Source organism: Argopecten irradians, chromosome 6 (genome assembly GCF_041381155.1).
Source record: "Argopecten irradians isolate NY chromosome 6, Ai_NY, whole genome shotgun sequence".
Classification (NCBI taxonomy): domain Eukaryota; kingdom Metazoa; phylum Mollusca; class Bivalvia; order Pectinida; family Pectinidae; genus Argopecten; species Argopecten irradians.
This window is the reverse complement of record NC_091139.1, coordinates 37,235,974-37,256,164: the sequence shown is the minus strand read 5'-3', so window position 1 is coordinate 37,256,164 and position 20,191 is coordinate 37,235,974. Positions and strand designations below refer to the sequence as shown.

Here is a 20,191-nt window from a genome sequence, read left to right as displayed (position 1 = left end):
ACTTAAAAACCATTAATTAATAGTGAAGTCACAAAAATTAATAATAAATTATTTACTGTCAATATATAAATAGTTTAATTCTAATACATATACATGTATTACCAAGTGGAGTATATTTTGTACAGATAACCTTAATTCAAACTTTTGTTAAAAGATATGAGTACCTGATAATCTAGGTAACCTCTGGATAACAGCTGTCAAAGTTGTTAACTTATAACGTATCATTTTCTTTTGCTTTCACTTTTACAGAACTGGTTCCCAAAATATCACAGGTGCAGCTTTGTTATCGACACCCATCAGTAATGATATTTTATGGGGAAAGGTTAAAAGGATGATACACATAGCTCTTTATCTGTATTTATTGAACGAAACATGATACGGAAAAAACGGGTAGTTTAAAATCCAGAGACAAAGATCACAGTTCCGAACAGGTTTTGCAGCCAGTCAGTCTGATGTAATGATAAAATTGCAATAAATTATTTTAGAAATCATTACAAAATTTATATGCATAATGATTTACTGTGACACAATATATTCATTTATTTCTTAATTATGTATGTAATACATTATTATAGATTTTATCAGCTTGCTGGCAGATATATACTTTTAGTATTTTATTGCAACTCACAGCATTTTGATATGAAATTTACATAATGAAAAAAAAATAAGTACAACACATTGAAATCTTTTGTGAAAGATGCGCCTGAAGTTATGATCATTTTACTTTTTCTTTAACCAATTAACACTAACTGTAGATAGTTACCTGCTGCATAGTGACATATATGTTACTAATAATCAATTCCCTCACATTGTGTATATATATATGGAATCGCAATAAAGATATATTCCTTTCACTGTGTACGTGTATAAATTATCCTTTAATGTCCAAAATTCTGTCAGAGAGCAATCTGACACATTGACAGTCTTAGTTATTATTGTTTAGTAAAATGTAATTTTGATCAACATTTTCATTGTAGTTCTTGGACAAGGGGAGACAACTCCCAACACTGCCAGATAGGGATTGCATAGTAGCATTATGGTTGGTAGGCCAGAAAGTGGAACTTTCTTTTACAAGGGGAGGTAACAAATGCATGTGAAATCTTAAAGGAGTTGTTTTCCTTTGTTTGTGTGATAGTCGCATGATTCATGGAGATTTTTTCTTTTGTAGTAGTACTGATGTTTCAATATACCATTCATTTTGGTGACATTCACCCAGTAAACGGAGAAATAGGTGGGGTGTTTTATTTTCCTAATTCTGGAAATTTGTCAAAATAGGTGGAGGGTCTTATTTGCAGTGAAATATGGTAACTGGGTATATAGCAGAGGGGTAGGAGCATCTACCTTTTCGCCAATGACATGCAATACAATGTTGTGATTCTTAACTAAGGTAGCCTGGCAGATGTCTGGCACTACAAACTGGTCTGTAAAGTATCTTTTTTTCCACAAAAATGTTGCATGTCCTTAAATAACTCCAATTAACCATTAAATTTGAAAGTAGAACCAAATTACCGAGGTATTAAACTAATTGAGATCTAGATCTGCAGTATACAAAGTGTGAACAAACAAAACTCTGCTGCTTTTAATACAAATTGATCAACGTTGACAAAAGTAGACCTTTAAACGGAAATCCTCAAAATTATGGGTTTTTAAACCCAAAAATACATGAAACTTGTTTAAATGTGTTTCGACTACTTGACAAAGCTCAATTGGGTGGGATAAGCATGTCAGAAGTGAATTTTGATGCAAATGTTGACACTGCCATTGACATAAAGCAACATGCATTGTGGATTGACCCAAGCAATTTGGACAAAACATTGTTCAGACTAAATTTTCTATTCACAGTTCAAAGATAACCTTGATCTTTGACCACAAATCCAAAGCAAGGAGTGCTATAGATAGGCATTATACTGTCCTAGACAATCTGACTAAATCATAGGTCATTATTCTCATCAAAATGATCCGACATTGTGAGTAATGATCATGTTCAGTTGACCATTCAAATGACTACTTCCAAAATCATGGAAGAGAACTTGGTTCATACGAAATAGAATTTGAAGCTGGTATATTCTTTCTTGTGTCTAGTCATATGCCCATATAGCCAACAGCTTTCTATGTACAGTAAAACAGGTTTTATAATGAACACACTTCAACAAATTCATCGTTAAAATGTGGTAATTTTCATTTCCAAATCCCGGTCATTTATGATTCCTTTCAGATATTCAGTAATTTGTGTATAACATAGTGATTTTGTTAGTCCCCAGAGGTTCATTTTAAGTGTTTAACTGTACCTGTATGATAAGACAAAATTATTTGGCACCAAAGAAAATAACTTTAGACTGGATAAAACAGTTAGTGAAAATAAGGATTCCTTTTTCAATTGGATTAATTTAACGATAACATGACCAGTCACCTTAGCCTTGGTGTTTGTCTGGAGATAAACAGACAGAAGGATTAGGACTTCCTCTAGATCTGGGCATTCAGGATAAAACAATAAACAATCCTTGTTTTACTTCTCAAAACTGCACTTTTATTCACATTTTGTGTTGCAGACAGGTCTTCTGTTTACTTGTTCTTTGACCTGAAGTATTCGTTCATCACATCAAGAGCCTGGGAGTCTTTTCCGTAGTCCTGAAATTACAAACAATATCAGTGTGAGAAAACAAACAATAACAGCAACTCCTTTATTTCTTAGCACCAATTTTAAAATTCATCAATAATACAATGAGTATAAATTTTAACAAATTTTGTTTCACAATCGTTCTTTCCTTCTAAAAATCCTTGTAAAGGCACTTTCTTTAAAGAAAGACTGTTGATAAATGATAGAAATGGTTACCTTGACTACAACACAGCTGCAGCCAACAACTTTCCTGGCCTTGCCTTCTTTGTCGATCTTACATAGACCAGCCCATTCTCCTAGCTTCTTGTTGTCGTCCACCTGCCAACAATGATACAAAGAGTTAACAAAACCTTTCAGAGAAAATAAGCTGAAAAATATTACACATTACTTTATATGAAAAAGTGGGAGATTAACTCATTTACCCCTAAAGACACATTTGAGCTCTTCTAACACAAAGACTAGAAGAGTTCAATATGAATTTCCGGGGGTCAATGAATTAAGGCTCTGCCCCATCTCGTAGTGAAATATCTGGTATCATTACACTGAATGCATTTCAGGATGGTCACCTACTAGAATTGGGCACTACCAGGAAGAGCTAAACAAAATTTGGTGACTGGAGAAAAGGACATAAAACTGTTAACTAAACAAAAGTCAAAGATTGCATGAGTCTCAACCTAAATCTATCAAGCCATCTTCAGGTAACCAATTGGTTATGCATATCCTCATTATCTCTCGGAAGAGGGAGCATTGGTTATCATCACAGAATGGCAAGATTTTCTAAACAGAAATATTTCACTGATACTGAAGACTGAAGGTCATGTTGTATTTATAACCAATCTTAATCTAGTCTTAAAATTAATAGTAACATACCAATGAAACAAAACTACAGAGTATCATTTTCACAATTTTCAGTTCCAAGTAGTTTTGCATACTGCCACAATGAAGATCAATATCTACATGTACTGTACTATGCGTTTCAAACTCAAACAAATATCAACTGGTGCTATAAGCTATAGATATTTTGTCAATATAATGAGTTTAAAGACATTGCACGAATGGTACCAAAGAGTTAGGCAATCAAGAATTAGGATACACCCTTCACTCTGTCAGAATATAGCATATGCAAATACTGGATATCAAAAGAACAGAGTATGTCATCTTGGAAATTGTCATCAGGTAACCATTGGTTATGCATATCCTCACATCTTTCAGAAGAGGGAGCATTGGTTATCATCATAGATCAAACAAGGCTTTCATTCACACATCAAGCAAACTTACAGATTGAAATGACCATTGTGTCCAATAATGAATTTAACTTTACCAACTGCTCAACAGTCTAATACCAAGATTATCCCATTGGAAGGGAGACAACTTTCCAAAAAACAGAATGAGATTACTGCCAAAATGCAATTGATTATACATTTGTATAAAATATGCTTTTGATGTTAAAATAACCACCCAATGCATTATCAGTAGTTGCGTATTTGTGTTTTATGTTTTTATGAACTTTTTTTTTTATATTGAAGATGTAAATTTCTAAGATTAGTATTACTGTCTTCAGGTAACCTATTGGTTATGCATATCCTCATTATCAATCGGAAGAGGGAGCATTGGTTATCATCACCGAACAGTAACAAGGCTTTCTTTCACAAAACAATCAAGCCTAAGAACAATGTGTACTGCAAAATCACAAAAATATTGAGATAAAAATTTATATTTTTATTAAGCCCAATAGAGGTAAACACAACCATCCAACAGGAACATATTGTCAATATTTTGATATTTCAGATGGACCATGGCATTTTATGGTAGTATTTTAGTTATCAAGTAATTTTTTTATGTTCAGTTTGACTCGAGACGAAAAATATTTTCTGGGTTTTCCAATTAAACAAGGTTGAACTTAGATGCCGTTTAAATATTACTGTCTTCAGGTAACCTATTGGTTATGCATATCCTCATTATCTCTCGGAAGAGGGAGCATTGGTTATCATCACCGAACAGCAAATTACAGGCAAGTTCTGAGGCCTATGGCCCCACAATACTGGCCATGGATATCTTATTTTGGTGCATGCTGTTTGGTAACAGACTTCTACATTTTGGTTTTGTTATACAATGTATAACTATTCTAGTCCAAGGGAAACAGCACTTGTTTTCGAAGGATTATTGAAAAAGTAACAGTCTTTTTCCTGGATAATTACTGCAAAGTTTAATAGTATTTTTTATATATTTAAATTTAATATTGTTCTTAAAAAAGCATTTACCAGCCTTTTTTAAGTATATTCTTGAAAATTTAATGAAAAGTGTTAGATTATCTCAAAGAGTGTATTTTATAATTTATCAAAAGCTATTTTCAGGTAACCAATTGGTTATGCATATCCTCATTATCTCTCAGAAGAGGGAGCATTGGTTATCATCACTGAACAGCAAGATCTATATTTCTTAGGTCTATGACCACGTTACACTGGCCTTGGATATCATTTTTGGTAAGTCGTCAAAAAATGATATAAATCTTGTATTCATTGAACAAGGTATAAACATATATTCTAGTGACATGATTGAGGGTGCATGTGGTGTTGTAGCAGCCTTCTACGTGGGTAACACTAATTTTTCTACATCGATTCATGCTTGAATGTATAATATAAAGTTGTGAACAAACATTTTCTTTGATAACTACAGAAAACTGTATTAGTGTTTTTGATTGGATTATTGAAGAATTGATATCAAAAAGGTTAAAAGAGAGCCAGAAAATAAAAGCCATTTTCAAGTACATTCAGAACTTTAAAGAAAAAGTGTCAGATTATCTCAAGTGTATCTTCTATAATTTATCAAAAGCTATCTTCAGGTAACGAATTGGTTATGCATATCCTCATTATTTCTCAGAAGAGGGAGCATTGGTTATCATCATATGGATAGCATTATGATATTGCCCCTTAAAAGCAATGTTTAATTAGAGTATAATTGCGTAAGAATACTGAGGTTTCAAGATCCCAAAGCGATGTGGGTACAGTATAATTTACCGTCAATTAGGTGCCTTCGGTGATTATGACGTCACAAAACTTGTGTCAAATGATGACTTCATAATCAACAGATGGTGAGACTTATCGATGGTAAATTGTACTTTACCCGAATTGTTTTAGGATCTCTAAACCCACATGTTAAATTTCATTGAAGAATTTTACCAGCATAAATAATGTCCTTATCAGACCAGTCACATAATGGTGACAATACGAACCTTCATAATATTAATTCCGTGTTCAGCACAAAGGGCCTCCACGAGTTTGACGTAAGTTGCTTCATCACAGTTGTTGGCCAAGATACACATATGTGCTTGACGTCTAGAATAAAGATAAGCAGGAAATATTGAATCTGTTTGATGTTGTGTACAAAATACGTCTATCTAAAATCTATGCAAAAATAGATGATAATAATGGTAACAACTTAAGATCAACCAATGGGAATCATTCACCTATCACATGATACCCGATAATGTATGTGTGGGACTATTCTTTCTATTGGTGATGGAATGACTTTAAAAGAGGATATCCAGCGCTAACATAATTTCAGATGGAAGATTACAAATAGTTACGTTCCATCACCAGTGGAGATATTAGTTTCGCACTTAAGTCTTTGATGGGCTTCAATATTGTCAGACACTTTTGTTCAATAACCTTTGGACTTTGCCAAAATAGAACCTTTAAAAAATTCAACAAAAATTTTCATAACCATTTTGCAATCATTATTGGATTGCGATTTCTTTACATTCATAAATTTTTACAATACTTCTATAAAGCCTACTTGTCTAATGCTTTGGCACACTCGTGAAGACCTCTTGCTAGACCATCGTGGATAAGTGATGTTTTGAGAACCTCCTGCAGGGCAGTGTAGATGTCCATGGATCCTGCAGTTGGTACATCATCTCTGAAAACAAAAGATTTTGTCAATTTATGTAATATTCCTTTTGAAATTACTTATAATAACAATAATCAAATGTGTAGTTTTATAAGGTAATGTGTTCTTAAAAGATTTATAAAACATTGGTTTGGTATGTGGGCCCAGTTTCCCGAACATTCCTTAAATTTAAGGAATTCCTTTACTTAAAATTCTCCATAGGATAGCATTACAGAAGTTAAGGAGCCTTCCTGAAAATCTGTAATGCTTTCCTTTCCTATGGAGAATTTTAAGTAAGGGATTCCTTATAACTCCGAATGGGAGATGACCTGGCTCCATACCAAACAGTTTTGGCGAATTCCACATTTTGATATATAGCAAATTGTGCTCTGGCCCTACACCAGAGTATCTCAGGCTATATATACTTATCTAAATACCAATGTGTTTTTAAAAGATTTATAAAACATTGTTTGGTATCTGGGCCCAGTTTCTCTCGAACATTCCTTAAATTTAAGGAATTCCTTTACTTAAATTCTCCATAGGATAGCATTACAGAAGTTAAGGAGTAAACTTAAGTTAAGGAGCCTTCCTTAAAATCTGTAATGCTTTCCTTTCCTATGAAGAATTTTAAGTAAGGGATTCCTTATAACTCTGAATGGGAGATGACCTGGCCCGATACCAAACAGTGTTGGCGAATTCCACATTTTGATATAGCAAATTGTGCTCTGGCCCTACACTAGAGTATCTGGGGCTATATATACTTATCTAAATACCAATTCAGGTCTTCAATATCTCTCGAAGTGTGATGTCAGCACATGGCTTTAGGGGCAAATGAAATGAACCACGATCGGCTAACTTTCAATTGCAAATTGACTTTGGATTATATTTTATTAGTAGCTTCTCAACTGTTGGTATATGAACATGTAAAGGGTGCATAAAATTTGATAAATATATTTTAATATGTCCCATTTCATCATGCCGCAAGCCAGAATCTTGTTTCAAGATACAAACAAGACTGTTGTATTCAGTTTAGTTGAATCTTTTATTTTTTTCTATTTTGTCTAAGTGTCATTAACAACAATATGCGGCTAAATAACACCTCGTGCAGATGACATACACCATAAGAGTTTGAGAGTAGTCAGAACGTCCAAATCAAGAATCCCGAGGTCCTAAAATTATAACCTACATGACATTTTAAGTTTGCTTTACAAAGTCCAACAAGCCAATTATTGCCAATGTACCATTAGTTAATTTTCCCAATCATGAGATTATTAGGAGTTAATTCGAAACGGCAATACGTTTGGTCACCCGACGTCAATTTCTAATATTACACACGTGAAAATATGCCCTTACCCTTCCGTATCCGATGCCATTTTTCAAATACGGACGTCCTTCTGAAAGAAAATAATCACACAATTACATTGAGAAATGTTCTTTTAATTCAAATACAATTCAATGAACTTTGGGAAATAATCATGGAGGCAGATGATACTCGATAGAAAACTTAAACATCTAGCGATTCTTACAATGATGTCTACCGGAAAACGTCTTGAGTTGAAAAGGAGGCTCGGAGGTTATTTCCGGTAGAAATGAACAGGAGGTCATGTTACTCTCTTAACCGATATATTTGTGTTTGGATTTTACCGTGATTGTGTCTCAATGAACGAGTTTTACACATTCATGCAACACTGAGAGTGAGTATGTCACAATTCAATTGCAATAGTACACTTATTTCAGTCCTTAAACAGATTAAAAGCTAGCGAGCACCGGATTTGAGGTGTCTGTCGGGAGGCATGTTGATGTTTATGAAGATGCTCAACATCACACACGGTCTGATATATTTACAGTGAATATAGGGTAGCCCTTATAAATACATTTGATAGAAGTCCTACAGTCATAACTTTTTTCATAATGCACGGAAGCTGTCAATAGGTATGTTTGGCGATAGTTATTGTTCGCGGATTTGTGTATTTTCCGGAATAAATGTCACGTATACCGTTTTGTATGTGTGATGTTATGCTGTGTATTGTAATGGAAGTTGTGGTCAACTAGCTATTCGAAAGCCTATTATAATCAAAACTCAGGTGTATTACTTTGGCTTGTGTAATAGATAATTTTGACATATTGTCATTTTATATTGCCATTAATAATCAACATGTGATTATAATGTTACAGACTTTAATTAGGCCACTTTAACACAATAAAATTTTATGGAGTGTCCAGGTGATATTGGAGTGCTGTATGTATAATATAACTGGAAGATCTATTCTTTGTCAGCAGAAACAAATGGAATATTTTTCATTAAAACATAGCAACAGATTTAAAATGGTTTGGTCCTACTTGATTATTGTGCATTTCATGTTTTTCTTAGGTTGTTTTAAGGTCTACTGTACACTGCATTAACAAATTGATGACAAGTACAATATTTATAATTCATTCAAATCAAGAACAGCTATTTTGAATTTTTCTTGAATAACAAACGTTACATATATACACTTACACGTTTACCACCTTTAAAAAGTTAAAGATTTATCTTTTTTCCAATTAAAATTTGAAAAAAAAATATATAAAATTGCATCCTGAAATTTGGTTCTCTTGTCACAGGGTAGCATCATTTAAAATGTTGTAGTGTGTACCATATTCAATAAGTGACCCTGGCTCCCTGTTCTTAGAGCCCTTCTCTCTTTTGAGGTCTCAAATTTTCTTGCTTCACATATTGACAAAATGTGAAAACTTTACTTATAAATGTAGTTTCCTAGAATTGAGTGTAGTTCAGGTCACAATTTTTGTATGTAGGTTGAATCCCATTAATCTTTAGCTTGTAACTTTGAATATCTGCTAATTTAATTGATACAAGCACATCATCATCTTATTACACCATCAAGTGGTACATGTATATAATACTAGAAGTGGATGGAATGTCTAGTTATAACACTACAATATGTTGTAAATATGACATACAGTATCAATTATACCCATGTAAGCAAGCAGCACATATATACCAGGTAAAACTCAATGTAATAGTTATATAACTAAGGCAGAACTAGTACCGTTATGAGGGTATAACATCCTTTAAATTAGCAGATGCAGCAATATGCTGCTAGAAATAGGAAATTAGATTTGGTTATATCCCTGGGGTTGCCTCTCCAGTATATTGTGAGCTTGTAAAGGGGATTAATATTAAAAAAAAACATTTGCAAGGAATATGCCATGTGATGATTAGACATGACATACAGTCGCTGTAAAGTGTGTTGCAGAGGAAAGTTATTGTCAGAATGTGTAACGTAATTGAAAAACGTATTGATTAAGTATTAAATTGTTTAGTAATGCTGTACAGCTTGTGTTAATAGAGAGACTGATTATAATGATACTTCATCACTGCCTTCCTCTGAGATTTTCTCAAATATTATTATATTAAAAAAGTTGAGAGAGGAAAATGCTAGGGGGTATGTGAGAATTGTTGTTGTGTTTTAGTTACACATTTTGTTTGTCAATAATTGATGAGGTAAATTCAATGTGAAGTGTATAAGGATTTTCTGTTATATTCCAGATCGTTCTGTGTGAGGCCTGAATTACAAGAAAACCAAACTCCAGATTTTAATGCTGCTGTGGTGGAATTCTGTAAACCTTTTTGATGACAAACAAAATTCTAGGATTTACATGGATGAAAGGACTTATAAAGGTAAGTAATACACACCTTACAAACATTGATCATGACGATTGTATCGTTTTATGATTGAATGAATTAGCTGTAAAATCAACCCTTTTTGATATTACAACGTTAACATTATAAACAATAATAAACCACATTCTAAAATATATATTTTACACTTGTAAACCAAAAATATCAAGTAATATTGTGTACTTTAATATGTAATGTGATACTATTTATATGTAGGCCTACAATTAAAAACATTAAGCTCAAGTTACCCTAAAATGAAACTAACATTTGGAAATTTCTATCTATAAAGTTTGTTTTTCTGATTTTGAATATTGATAAAGGATCTACTGGCACATTTTAACATAAAGCATTTAAGCTATACATATTAATTATTGCCCTTAGAACAAACCCTAAAATTTGAAGAAAAAAATATTGTAAACATTGATGTTATCAGCTTTCGTATAAGACACCCACTGAATGTAGTATTTGTGCTTATATGTCTAGCAATAAAATAATTATGTCAAAATATATATACATCCATATATCTTTCTTAGAGAAGAATTTGTGAGAATACAGATCAATTAATCTCTACCAACCACTCTCCACAAAGTACCTAATATGTGAAGTCCATCACATGCTTTGCCAGAACCAGTTAAATGCATAAGATATCCAATTAAACATGCTAGGGTCTTAAATGTTAGTTATATTTCGAATCATTTAGTTTGAAAAAGGTTCAAATGTACTTTGTTCTTTTAATTTTAAACCAATACACTTACTACTGTATCAGTCAAACATTTAAAGTTATTGTAAGATTTAGAAACTGCCATTGGAATCACAAAAGAACTACATATATATATAAATCCACAAAACTTACTAAAAATGCAAGAAGTTTTATTTAACTGATCTAAGTCAATTTTAACAAAAGGCATTTATATACTTGCTGTGTTAATGTTATCTTTTCCTCCTAAAATTTGACAAATTTAATGGACCATATAACTTATAAAATGCAATTACATCAAAAAAAATTATGGCACTAATATTTTAAATGACATAATTATCAAACAGGAAAGTGTCCATAATTCAAGCATTAGCAACGCAGCTAGCAACATTATATTTTTCCAAGAAAAAAATGTTTTAGCTTGTGAAATGAAGAAATCACATTAGTATATAACTTACGTTTAATTTGAAATGATATATTAAACTATGAAAAAACATATTCCTTATGAAAGAAATATAAACTTTAAATGAAAAAAAAATGAAAATTTAATTTTAAACATCAGTTTAAAAATGTTCTTAGCTGTAGAGAAGTGTGTAATTTGTTCGAACGGCTTTTTAAAGAAGAAAACTGCTATGACTGGATGTCTTGGAAAGAGAAGAAACAGAACAGGTGGCGGACATTCATGCAGGTAAGTCAGTGACCTATATATTTAGGTAATAAATCCTTATCAGACTGGTTTAATTGTAAGTGTATTTCAAGACTTTGATAAGCTGATCAATGTAACTGCTGTCGAAGATATATACTATATGTATTTTGTTGTTCTGATGCAGGTATCTCTGAAGAAAAAGAATTACTAAGAATGCTTGTCATCATTCACACCTGTAATTCCATAATGAACTGTCCCAATCTTAGAATTGTCAGAGTTCCAATGTGTATTTGGTGTGAATGATTTTGAGGGAATAATGATTCTGGAGGTTGTCAGGCACACATAGACCTTTTGTTATAGTTTTTAGGTTACATTTCTGTCAGTTTAGAAAAAAGGATAATATGCCTAAATAAATGGACCCCCCTATCAGAATTGATAGTTATGTTCCCCATACATCCTAAGCCACAACATAATTGACCTCTTTGTAAAAGGTCGATCATGATCAATTGTATGTTGGAACCAGTCATTGGTTTGGATTACCTAATAAGAGCTGATTAACTGAATGTTCCAATTACCAATATGATAATTTACACATTGTTTATTAAGATTGCATGCATAGAAAAAAAAACAACAAAAAACAGATCATAGTGTTTAGCATTCGTAGTTTTTTTTGCAAATATTAAATGTTGTTCTTTATTTGTAATGTTTATAGATATAATGTCAGACTGTCAGCTGTAAAACAGGGTGATTATAGCTGTTCAGTTGGTCGTCATCACTTGCATTGGTTTACTGGCAGTAACACTGCATAGAAATATGATGTGCTTTTCAATTGCAATAAGACTAAAGAACATTCCAGAATCATCTGTATGTGTAGTTGAGAAATCATCCTTTACAATAATAATCAAACAGCTGTACGTTGAAAGTGTGATCATGCAGGAAACAGGCAGATGTTGCACTTTTAACTATGATATCATGGTAATAAAACTTCAGATTGGCTATAAGTTTGGAATAACAGAATATCAGGTATTCAAAATAATGACCATGGAAAAACATGAAAATGAACTTTACAAAATAATGACAATGGCAAAAATTGAAAACTAAAGTGAAATTCATGGAGTGATGAATAAAGGGTTGTACAGGAAAACTGAGTGAAGTGATGGTACATTATCACAGGAAAATGGTATTATTACATGTATATAATCTGATAAAATGACAATAACATATGAAATAAATGTCGAGAAAGGTCGTCAGGGAGACATAAATCCAAAATGTCAACTAGGAAACATGGTCAATAAGGGTTTAAATCATGTACTTCCACAGAAAGTTTGGCTTCTAACTTGATTGCATCCTTTATGCATCAAATAAAGATATCTTACAAATGCAACTTCATGCATCGTGTTACAACTGTATAAAACATTAATTGACTTGTGGATTGTGGTATAGCAAAGTTTAATGATGGGAATAAACACAAGAGATAAAATGCTGTGTATGTTTATTTACTAGTAATACATAGTTAGTGTTCCTTATGTCATATTTTATTTGTTACTGATAACATGAACACTTTTGTGTTGTATGTATTTTGGCAGATCTGTCATTATCAGATGATCATGGTATGTGTACTAATGTAGAGATAAAAGAAAAAGATGACGTATGCTTGACACTCTGATGTACGTGTATAGTCGACGTCACTGTGACTGCAGATTCTCATACAATATTCCATTTAGTTTATTTTTCTATTGGTACTAAGGGACATTTAAGGGCTTTGTAAGTACTTGAGTACACAAGTTTTTGGAGAATGACCTAGCAAAATACATTTGAATTGAGTGAATAAACCATAGGGGTAATATTACTGGTTATGTTATCAGGGACGGTGAAAGATCTGTCATTTTTTATGAAGTGTTCTATGTATTTAAATTGTTTTGACATTTCTGATACCAATCTCACAGGTGGTGACGCATTATGTCTCAGACTTAATATTTCTTTAAGCTTATTTCTGAGACTACTGATTCGTTTTCTAGACGATGGAGCTTTCCTCGGTGTTCTCCTGGGTGTTTGGTGCAGCTTTCTCATGCACAGATAGATTAAACCTAAGGACGTGTAGCTACGGTGGCTGGGGCCGAAAGGAAATTTGAATCAATTATATAAAGTAAATGTCATTGCAGTCAAGTATCACAACCACATTGGGTGTCTGTATTTGGGATAATAATGACTCCAAGTGATGGCAAATTTTGCTGCCGTTTTCACCTAATACAGTAATTATGTATTCCTTCAGATCTAGAAATGAGTTCTGCTTCATTAATAATAAGTGGATTTGGGAGTGAGAAAACTATATGTGTCTACTGGATACGAAAAACCAGTCTTAATATCGGAGTTTACTATCGGCACAGACTGTTTTAATGTGTCTACACCCAAGTACATACAGAGCTGTGTAATTTATTGATGTCTGCCAGTCATATAAGGTCTAGACTCTTGTTTCAAAATATGGAAAATTCTAAAAAAGGAAATAAATCCAATGTTTCTGGTCTCTATAGTCTTAATCCAGTTAGACAGATTAAATTCTGCATGGTTGTAAAAATGATCAGATCGTCTGACTTGGTCAATCATGGAAATATCTGCATCCCTATGACAATAACCATGCAGCTAAACAGTCTATATCTTGTTTATGAATACTTTTCTCTGAGGTCTGTGTATCAGGTGTGTGCATGATGACAATTTTTATATATATTTTTTGCCCTACAGCCCAACAAGTGATGCTGGACAATGTCATCTGTTATAAGCTCATATCCCTCCACTACAATTAAGTATTTATTTCTTCATTCAGGTTTTTGTGACATAGGCATGAAATACTTTGCATTGTGCTATAATTGTGTAGGTTTTCAATGTCTACAAACTTTGACCTTGACTACTAGGATACTGTGTATTAAGTTCATGTATTGAAATTATTTTGGCCTCAGTATTAAATCTAAGGTCATAAGCTAATAGTACAACATTGCAATTAGTAATGACCAGTTCTTTAATGACCTTGATATATATATTTAACCTTGACTGACCGTTACGGTATAGGACATTGGTGAAGACTGTCATCTTTGGTCTAATAATCAGATCTAGGGTAATGTGATTATGTAAATACATCATGATACATCTCAATTATTAATGGTATTCACACAGGGTTTTATTAGTTTGAACTTTGACCTTGACCGAAGAGACTACTAACTTCATTTTGTTCAGCTAGGTCTTACCTAAGAACTTATGTATATAGATCTGATTATTTGACAGACAGCTACCAAGAAGGTAGCAGGGCATTTCACATTTTACAAATCATAACAAAATACTCTTTACTTAAGCTAAATTAGGGGGCAAGTGGTTAAAAGGTCTCAAACTTCTGGGTCATGAGTTTGAATATCATGTGGAGCAGTTGGTGGTTTATCTTTGGGTATGAATCCGGCTTTCCTCTACCTCCTAAACCTGGCTGTTAATAGGAAGTTAAACCATTCAAAGAAAATCAAAATAGGTGATTTGTGCCCATTATTTTGTTTCCACTACCTGGTACACCACATTCTCTACTGTTACTGATGCCTAGATTTTATGGTTTACTGGACATGTGTTCTAACAATATTTTCTATGATTGTTATTCCATATTTCTAATAATAAACATTTTGATAGCTGTAGTTGTTGTTTAGACTCAGCAGGTATAACTATCAGTGGTGGTTTGGATATCTTGAAGTGCCAGGTGTGAAATTATGGATAGATGGAGATTGTAAAGGGAGATAAGAGGTGAGAACTGTGATACAGGTGGCGCTGTACTGATAAAGTCCGACCTAATCAGTGTGATAGAATAAAAACCAGACACTACACTATAGCACTCCTCTGGTTTGGAAAGTCTAATGGAACATAGTCCCCGTACCAACTACCCATAACCTAATTTATTGTAGACAGACTGAAATTCATATGCACTGGAAATATTAAAATCTTATCTTTAAAATCTTGGTTTTGTGTAAAAAGATTTCACTTTGAAAGCTTATGAATTTGTTTTTGAATTAAAAAAAGTTTTGTTTGATGAGTCAGTGTATTGTTTGGTGACTCATAGTGATATTTGATAAATCACTGACTTATTTGACATTGGTGACTCGCTTTGTCAGTTGGTGACTCACGTTGTCAGTTTGTTTCTCACTGTCACAGATTAGGTGACTCACAGTGTTGATGGTGACTCACAGTGTTGTTGGTGACTCACTTTTGTTTGTGACTCACTTTGTAGGTTGGTGACACACAATGTCAGTCGGTAACAGACTTTGTCGTTTTTGTTGGTGGATTACTTTGTTGATTGGTGACTCATTTTGTCGATTAGTGACTGACTTTGTCAGTCTTTGAATCACTTTGTCAGTTGGTGAATCACTTTGTCAGTTGGTGACGCACATTGTCAGTCAGTAATTGACTTTGTCGTTTGGTGGTTGTGTCCACATTGTTGAGGTATATAGTACGGGGATGGTGTTGTTTAGTGACTATGTGTCATTCAGTGTACGTTGGGGTAAACAGCTACATAAAACATTTAGAGACTTCGGGTAACAGCTACATAAAACATTTAGAGACTTCTAGGTTCGGGAGAAATAACACTATTACAAATCACTGGAGCTGTTGACATGCTGAATTATACTAGGTCTGTTTCTGATGACTCTATCAGAAGCAACAGTACTTTTGTGTTAGTGATAGACATGAGGTGTACTAGATCTGTTCGACTCCATCCCTCTAGAACACTTAACAACCAATTCTCGGTGTATCGACCAGACAATCGCTGTAGATCAAATGTTTTTAGGAGCAACTCTAGAATTACAATAATGGCCAACAAGTGACATAATCATAAAAAATAAACTTAAGTTTTTTTGAATGAGGTGTTTTGAATTTTTTTCACAGAATGTTCACAGTTGTTGATGTCTGGTATAATATATTTATAGCATGCTATCATCAACTTTATGACAGCCTCCTCTGTCTCATGGTCAACATGAGGTTTGCCCATTGTACTAATCAACAGTCTAACCAATCTCTTACATGAACATTAAAGGTGTTTAAAATGCTCCAATTCGGACAGAGCATAAAAGATACTCATCATTTGAACAAGAATTGGTGTTTACTTATATGTCTAATTAACACAAATAGTATAGAGTAACTGTTTTACTTTTGGTGGATGTGTAAGCAGTATCACATTCCATCGAGGCATAGTGCCATGGAATTTTTTTAGGCACAATTAATAACTTATATTTTTATCTTGGAGTAAGATTAGAAGCTCAAACTTTTCAATGATGGTAGTATTGTAAAATAAGTACTTTTTGTAACTGAAGGAAAATATTCATTTGTCTGCTTCTGTTTTTAATAGAATAAAAAAATACATTCATCAGCAGTGTAGCATCTTTAGATATATTTGTATGTCACTAGCTATATAGGCAGACTTACTATGGTATTTCCCCACATACTTGAAACTACGATTTGTGAAATATTTTGATTATTGTAGACTACCAGGTATTATCTTTGACTGCCAATGCATCAAAAGCTATGACTATGACCTTTAGTAACATAAGATGATGACTTTATGCTAACATGAGCAATCTACAAAATGTAGCTTTATATCATGATACCACTATGAATACTCTGTAGGACTGATTCATCTTTTCTCAACCCTACATGAAGTATGCAAGATGTAAAAGTCCATGGCATAAGCAGATGTCGTGATTTTAAGGCTGCCTGTATGTACTTGAGTACATTATGTTGTGAAGATCGGAGAAGATAATTGTAAAACTTTAAATGTGAACTACTGATATAAATCTGTATATGTGTCTCTGTTGAAAGAGAAATGAATAGTGCTGGTTCTGAGGGATGACAGAAGGAGTCATCAGTAACATCGAAAGTTATTCTTGGCCAATGAGGCTGAAAATCATCAAGATAATTTTCTTTTCATGACTTGAGAGAAAATGTGTAAAATTCAGTTGAGTGCACTCTTCACCTGGCGAATGGTTCTGGGAAAGATCCATGCACACTCACATATACATTATCTGATATTGTTCCTGTTCTTCATAGGCTGACTTTTTTAAATACATTCAATTTACACTTAGTATCAAGTCCAGAGTCCAGGGTGTTCCATTGCCTCAGATGTAGAAATAAGATACTGTCAACCAAATAATTCACTGGAACTTAATGTTGGGTTTTCAGATCAAACAAGTTTTTCACAGCAATTTTGCTTTCGTGCTTTTCAATTTAATACCGTAGCTATATTGTTCTTGTAGTTGAAATCTGTTTGTGGTGACTTATTTTTTTGCGAATTTAATCACCCACTCTTTTAATTCTGTTCTAGGAATAGTTGTGTTTCCACTAGCATGTGTATACATGATAATGTATATTAATACCTTTAAGGATAAATGAGAGCTATTATGATGATTTTAGCTAGTGGATGTGATACTACCGGTATATGACAACAAAACACACTGATGATTATCTCTGGTGTGACTGTTTGGTAATATCTACAGTTACTCACATGGTTGATGATTATATCTGGTGGGACTGTTTGGTAATATCTACAGTTACTCACATGGTTGATGTTAATCTCTGGTGGGACTGTTTGATAATATCTACTGTTATTCACATGGTAGATGATTATCAGTGGTGGGATTGTTTGGTAATATCTACAGTTACTCACTTGGTTGATTATATCTACAGTTAATCACATGGTTGATGATTATCTCTGGTGTGTCTGTTTGGTAATATCTACAGTTACTCACATGGTTGATGATTATCTCTGTTGTGACTGTTGGGTAATATCTACAGTTAATCACATGGTTGATGATTATCTCTGTTGTGACTGTTGGGTAATATCTACAGTTAATCACATGGTTGATGATTATCTCTGGTGTGACTGTTTGGTAATATCTACAGTTACTCACATGGTTGATGATTATCTCTGGTGTGTCTGTTTGGTAATATCTACAGTTACTCACATGGTTGATGATTATCTCTGGTGGGACTGTTGGGTAATATCTACAGTTACTCACATGGTTGATGATTATCTCTGGTGGGACTGTTGGGTAATATCTACAGTTACTCACATGGTTGATGGTTATCTCTGGTGTGACTGTTGGGTAATATCTACAGTTACTCACATGGTTGATGATTATCTCTGGTGGGACTGTTGGGTAATATCTACAGTTACTCACATGGTTGATGATTATCTCTAGTGGGACTGTTTGGTAATATCTACAGTTACTCACATGGTTGATGATAATCTCTGGTGTGACTGTTTGGTAATATCTACAGTTATTCACATGGTTGATGATTATCTCTGGTGGGACTGTTGGGTAATATCTACAGTTACTCACATGGTTGATGATTATCTCTGGTGGGACTGTTGGGTAATATCTACAGTTACTCACATGGTTGATGGTTATCTCTGGTGTGACTGTTGGGTAATATCTACAGTTACTCACATGGTTGATGATTATCTCTGGTGGGACTGTTGGGTAATATCTACAGTTACTCACATGGTTGATGATTATCTCTAGTGGGACTGTTTGGTAATATCTACAGTTACTCACATGGTTGATGATAATCTCTGGTGTGACTGTTTGGTAATATCTACAGTTACTCACATGGTTGATGATTATCTCTGGTGGGACTGTTGGGTAATATCTACAGTTACTCACATGGTTGATGATAATCTCTGGTGGGACTGTTTGGTAATAACTACAGTTACTCACATGGTTGATGGTTATCTCTGGAGTGACTGTTTGGTAATATCTACAGTTACTCACATGGTCGATGATTATCTCTTGTGTGACTGTTTGGTAATATCTACAGTTACTGACATGGTTGATGGTTATCTCTGGTGTGACTGTTTGGTAATATCTACAGTTACTCACATGGTTGATGATTATCTCTGGTGGGACTGTTGGGTAATATCTACAGTTACTCACATGGTTGATGGTTATCTCTGGTGGGACTGTTGGGTAATATCTACAGTTACTCACATGGTTGATGGTTATCTCTGGTGTGACTGTTGGGTAATATCTACAGTTACTCACATGGTTGATGATAATCTCTGGTGGGACTGTTTGGTTATATCTACAGTTACTCACATGGTTGATGGTTATCTCTGGTGGGACTGTTTGGTAATATCTACAGTTACTCCCATGGTTGATGATTATCTCTGGTGCGGCTGTTTGGTAATATCTACAGTTACTCACATGGTTGATGATTATCTCTGGTGGTACCGTTTGGTAATATCTACAGTTACTTACATGGTTGATGATTATCTCTGGTGGGACTGTCGGGTAATATCTACAGTTACTCACATGGTTGATGATTATCTCTGGTGGGACTGTTTGGTAATATCTACAGTTACTCACATGGTTGATGATTATCTCTGGTGGGACTGTTTGGTAATATCTACAGTTACTCACATGGTTGATGGTTATCTCTGGTGGGACTGTTTGGTAATATCTACAGTTACTCACATGGTTGATGGTTATCTCTGGTGGGACTGTTATCTCTTGTGTGACTGTTGGGTAATATCTACAGTTACTCACATGGTTGATGATAATCTCTGGTGGGACTGTTTGGTAATATCTACAGTTACTCACATGGTTGATGATAATCTCTGGTGGGACTGTTTGGTAATATCTA

At 33.8% G+C, this 20,191-nt stretch overlaps 2 protein-coding genes across 2 annotated transcripts in view; one reads left to right on the top strand and one right to left on the bottom strand.

Annotated features, from left to right (window-relative positions):
* Positions 1-2,552: 2,552 nt before the first annotated feature.
* On the bottom strand, positions 2,553-8,144 carry LOC138325786 (small ribosomal subunit protein eS12-like). Its single transcript, XM_069271689.1, has 6 exons — positions 8,032-8,144; positions 7,859-7,899; positions 6,413-6,535; positions 5,850-5,952; positions 2,834-2,935; positions 2,553-2,628 (listed from the first exon to the last, which is right to left on the bottom strand). Exons 2-6 carry the CDS (start codon positions 7,876-7,878, stop codon positions 2,563-2,565), a joined length of 414 nt encoding a protein of 137 aa, XP_069127790.1. The 5' UTR covers positions 7,879-7,899; positions 8,032-8,144; the 3' UTR covers positions 2,553-2,562.
* LOC138325785 (heparan sulfate glucosamine 3-O-sulfotransferase 1-like) overlaps positions 8,091-20,191 on the top strand; it is a 132,379-nt gene continuing 120,278 nt past the window's right edge. The window contains exons 1-2 of the mRNA XM_069271688.1: positions 8,091-8,199; positions 10,056-10,187. Of these exons, the coding sequence (XP_069127789.1) occupies positions 10,140-10,187 (48 nt within the window). The 5' untranslated portion in view covers positions 8,091-8,199; positions 10,056-10,139. The remainder of the gene's footprint in view (positions 8,200-10,055; positions 10,188-20,191) is intronic.

Bases quoted from the DNA above. Each gene is read 5' to 3' on its own strand.
- LOC138325786 (XM_069271689.1), bottom strand. From the start codon at position 7,878: ATGGCATCGGATACGGAAGG. The intron at 6,536-7,858 runs GTAAGGGCATAT...TTTTGTTTTCAG, and splicing joins ATGGCATCGGATACGGAAGG to AGATGATGTACCAACTGCAG. The intron at 2,629-2,833 runs GTAACCATTTCT...TTGTAATTTCAG, and splicing joins GCAGCTGTGTTGTAGTCAAG to GACTACGGAAAAGACTCCCA.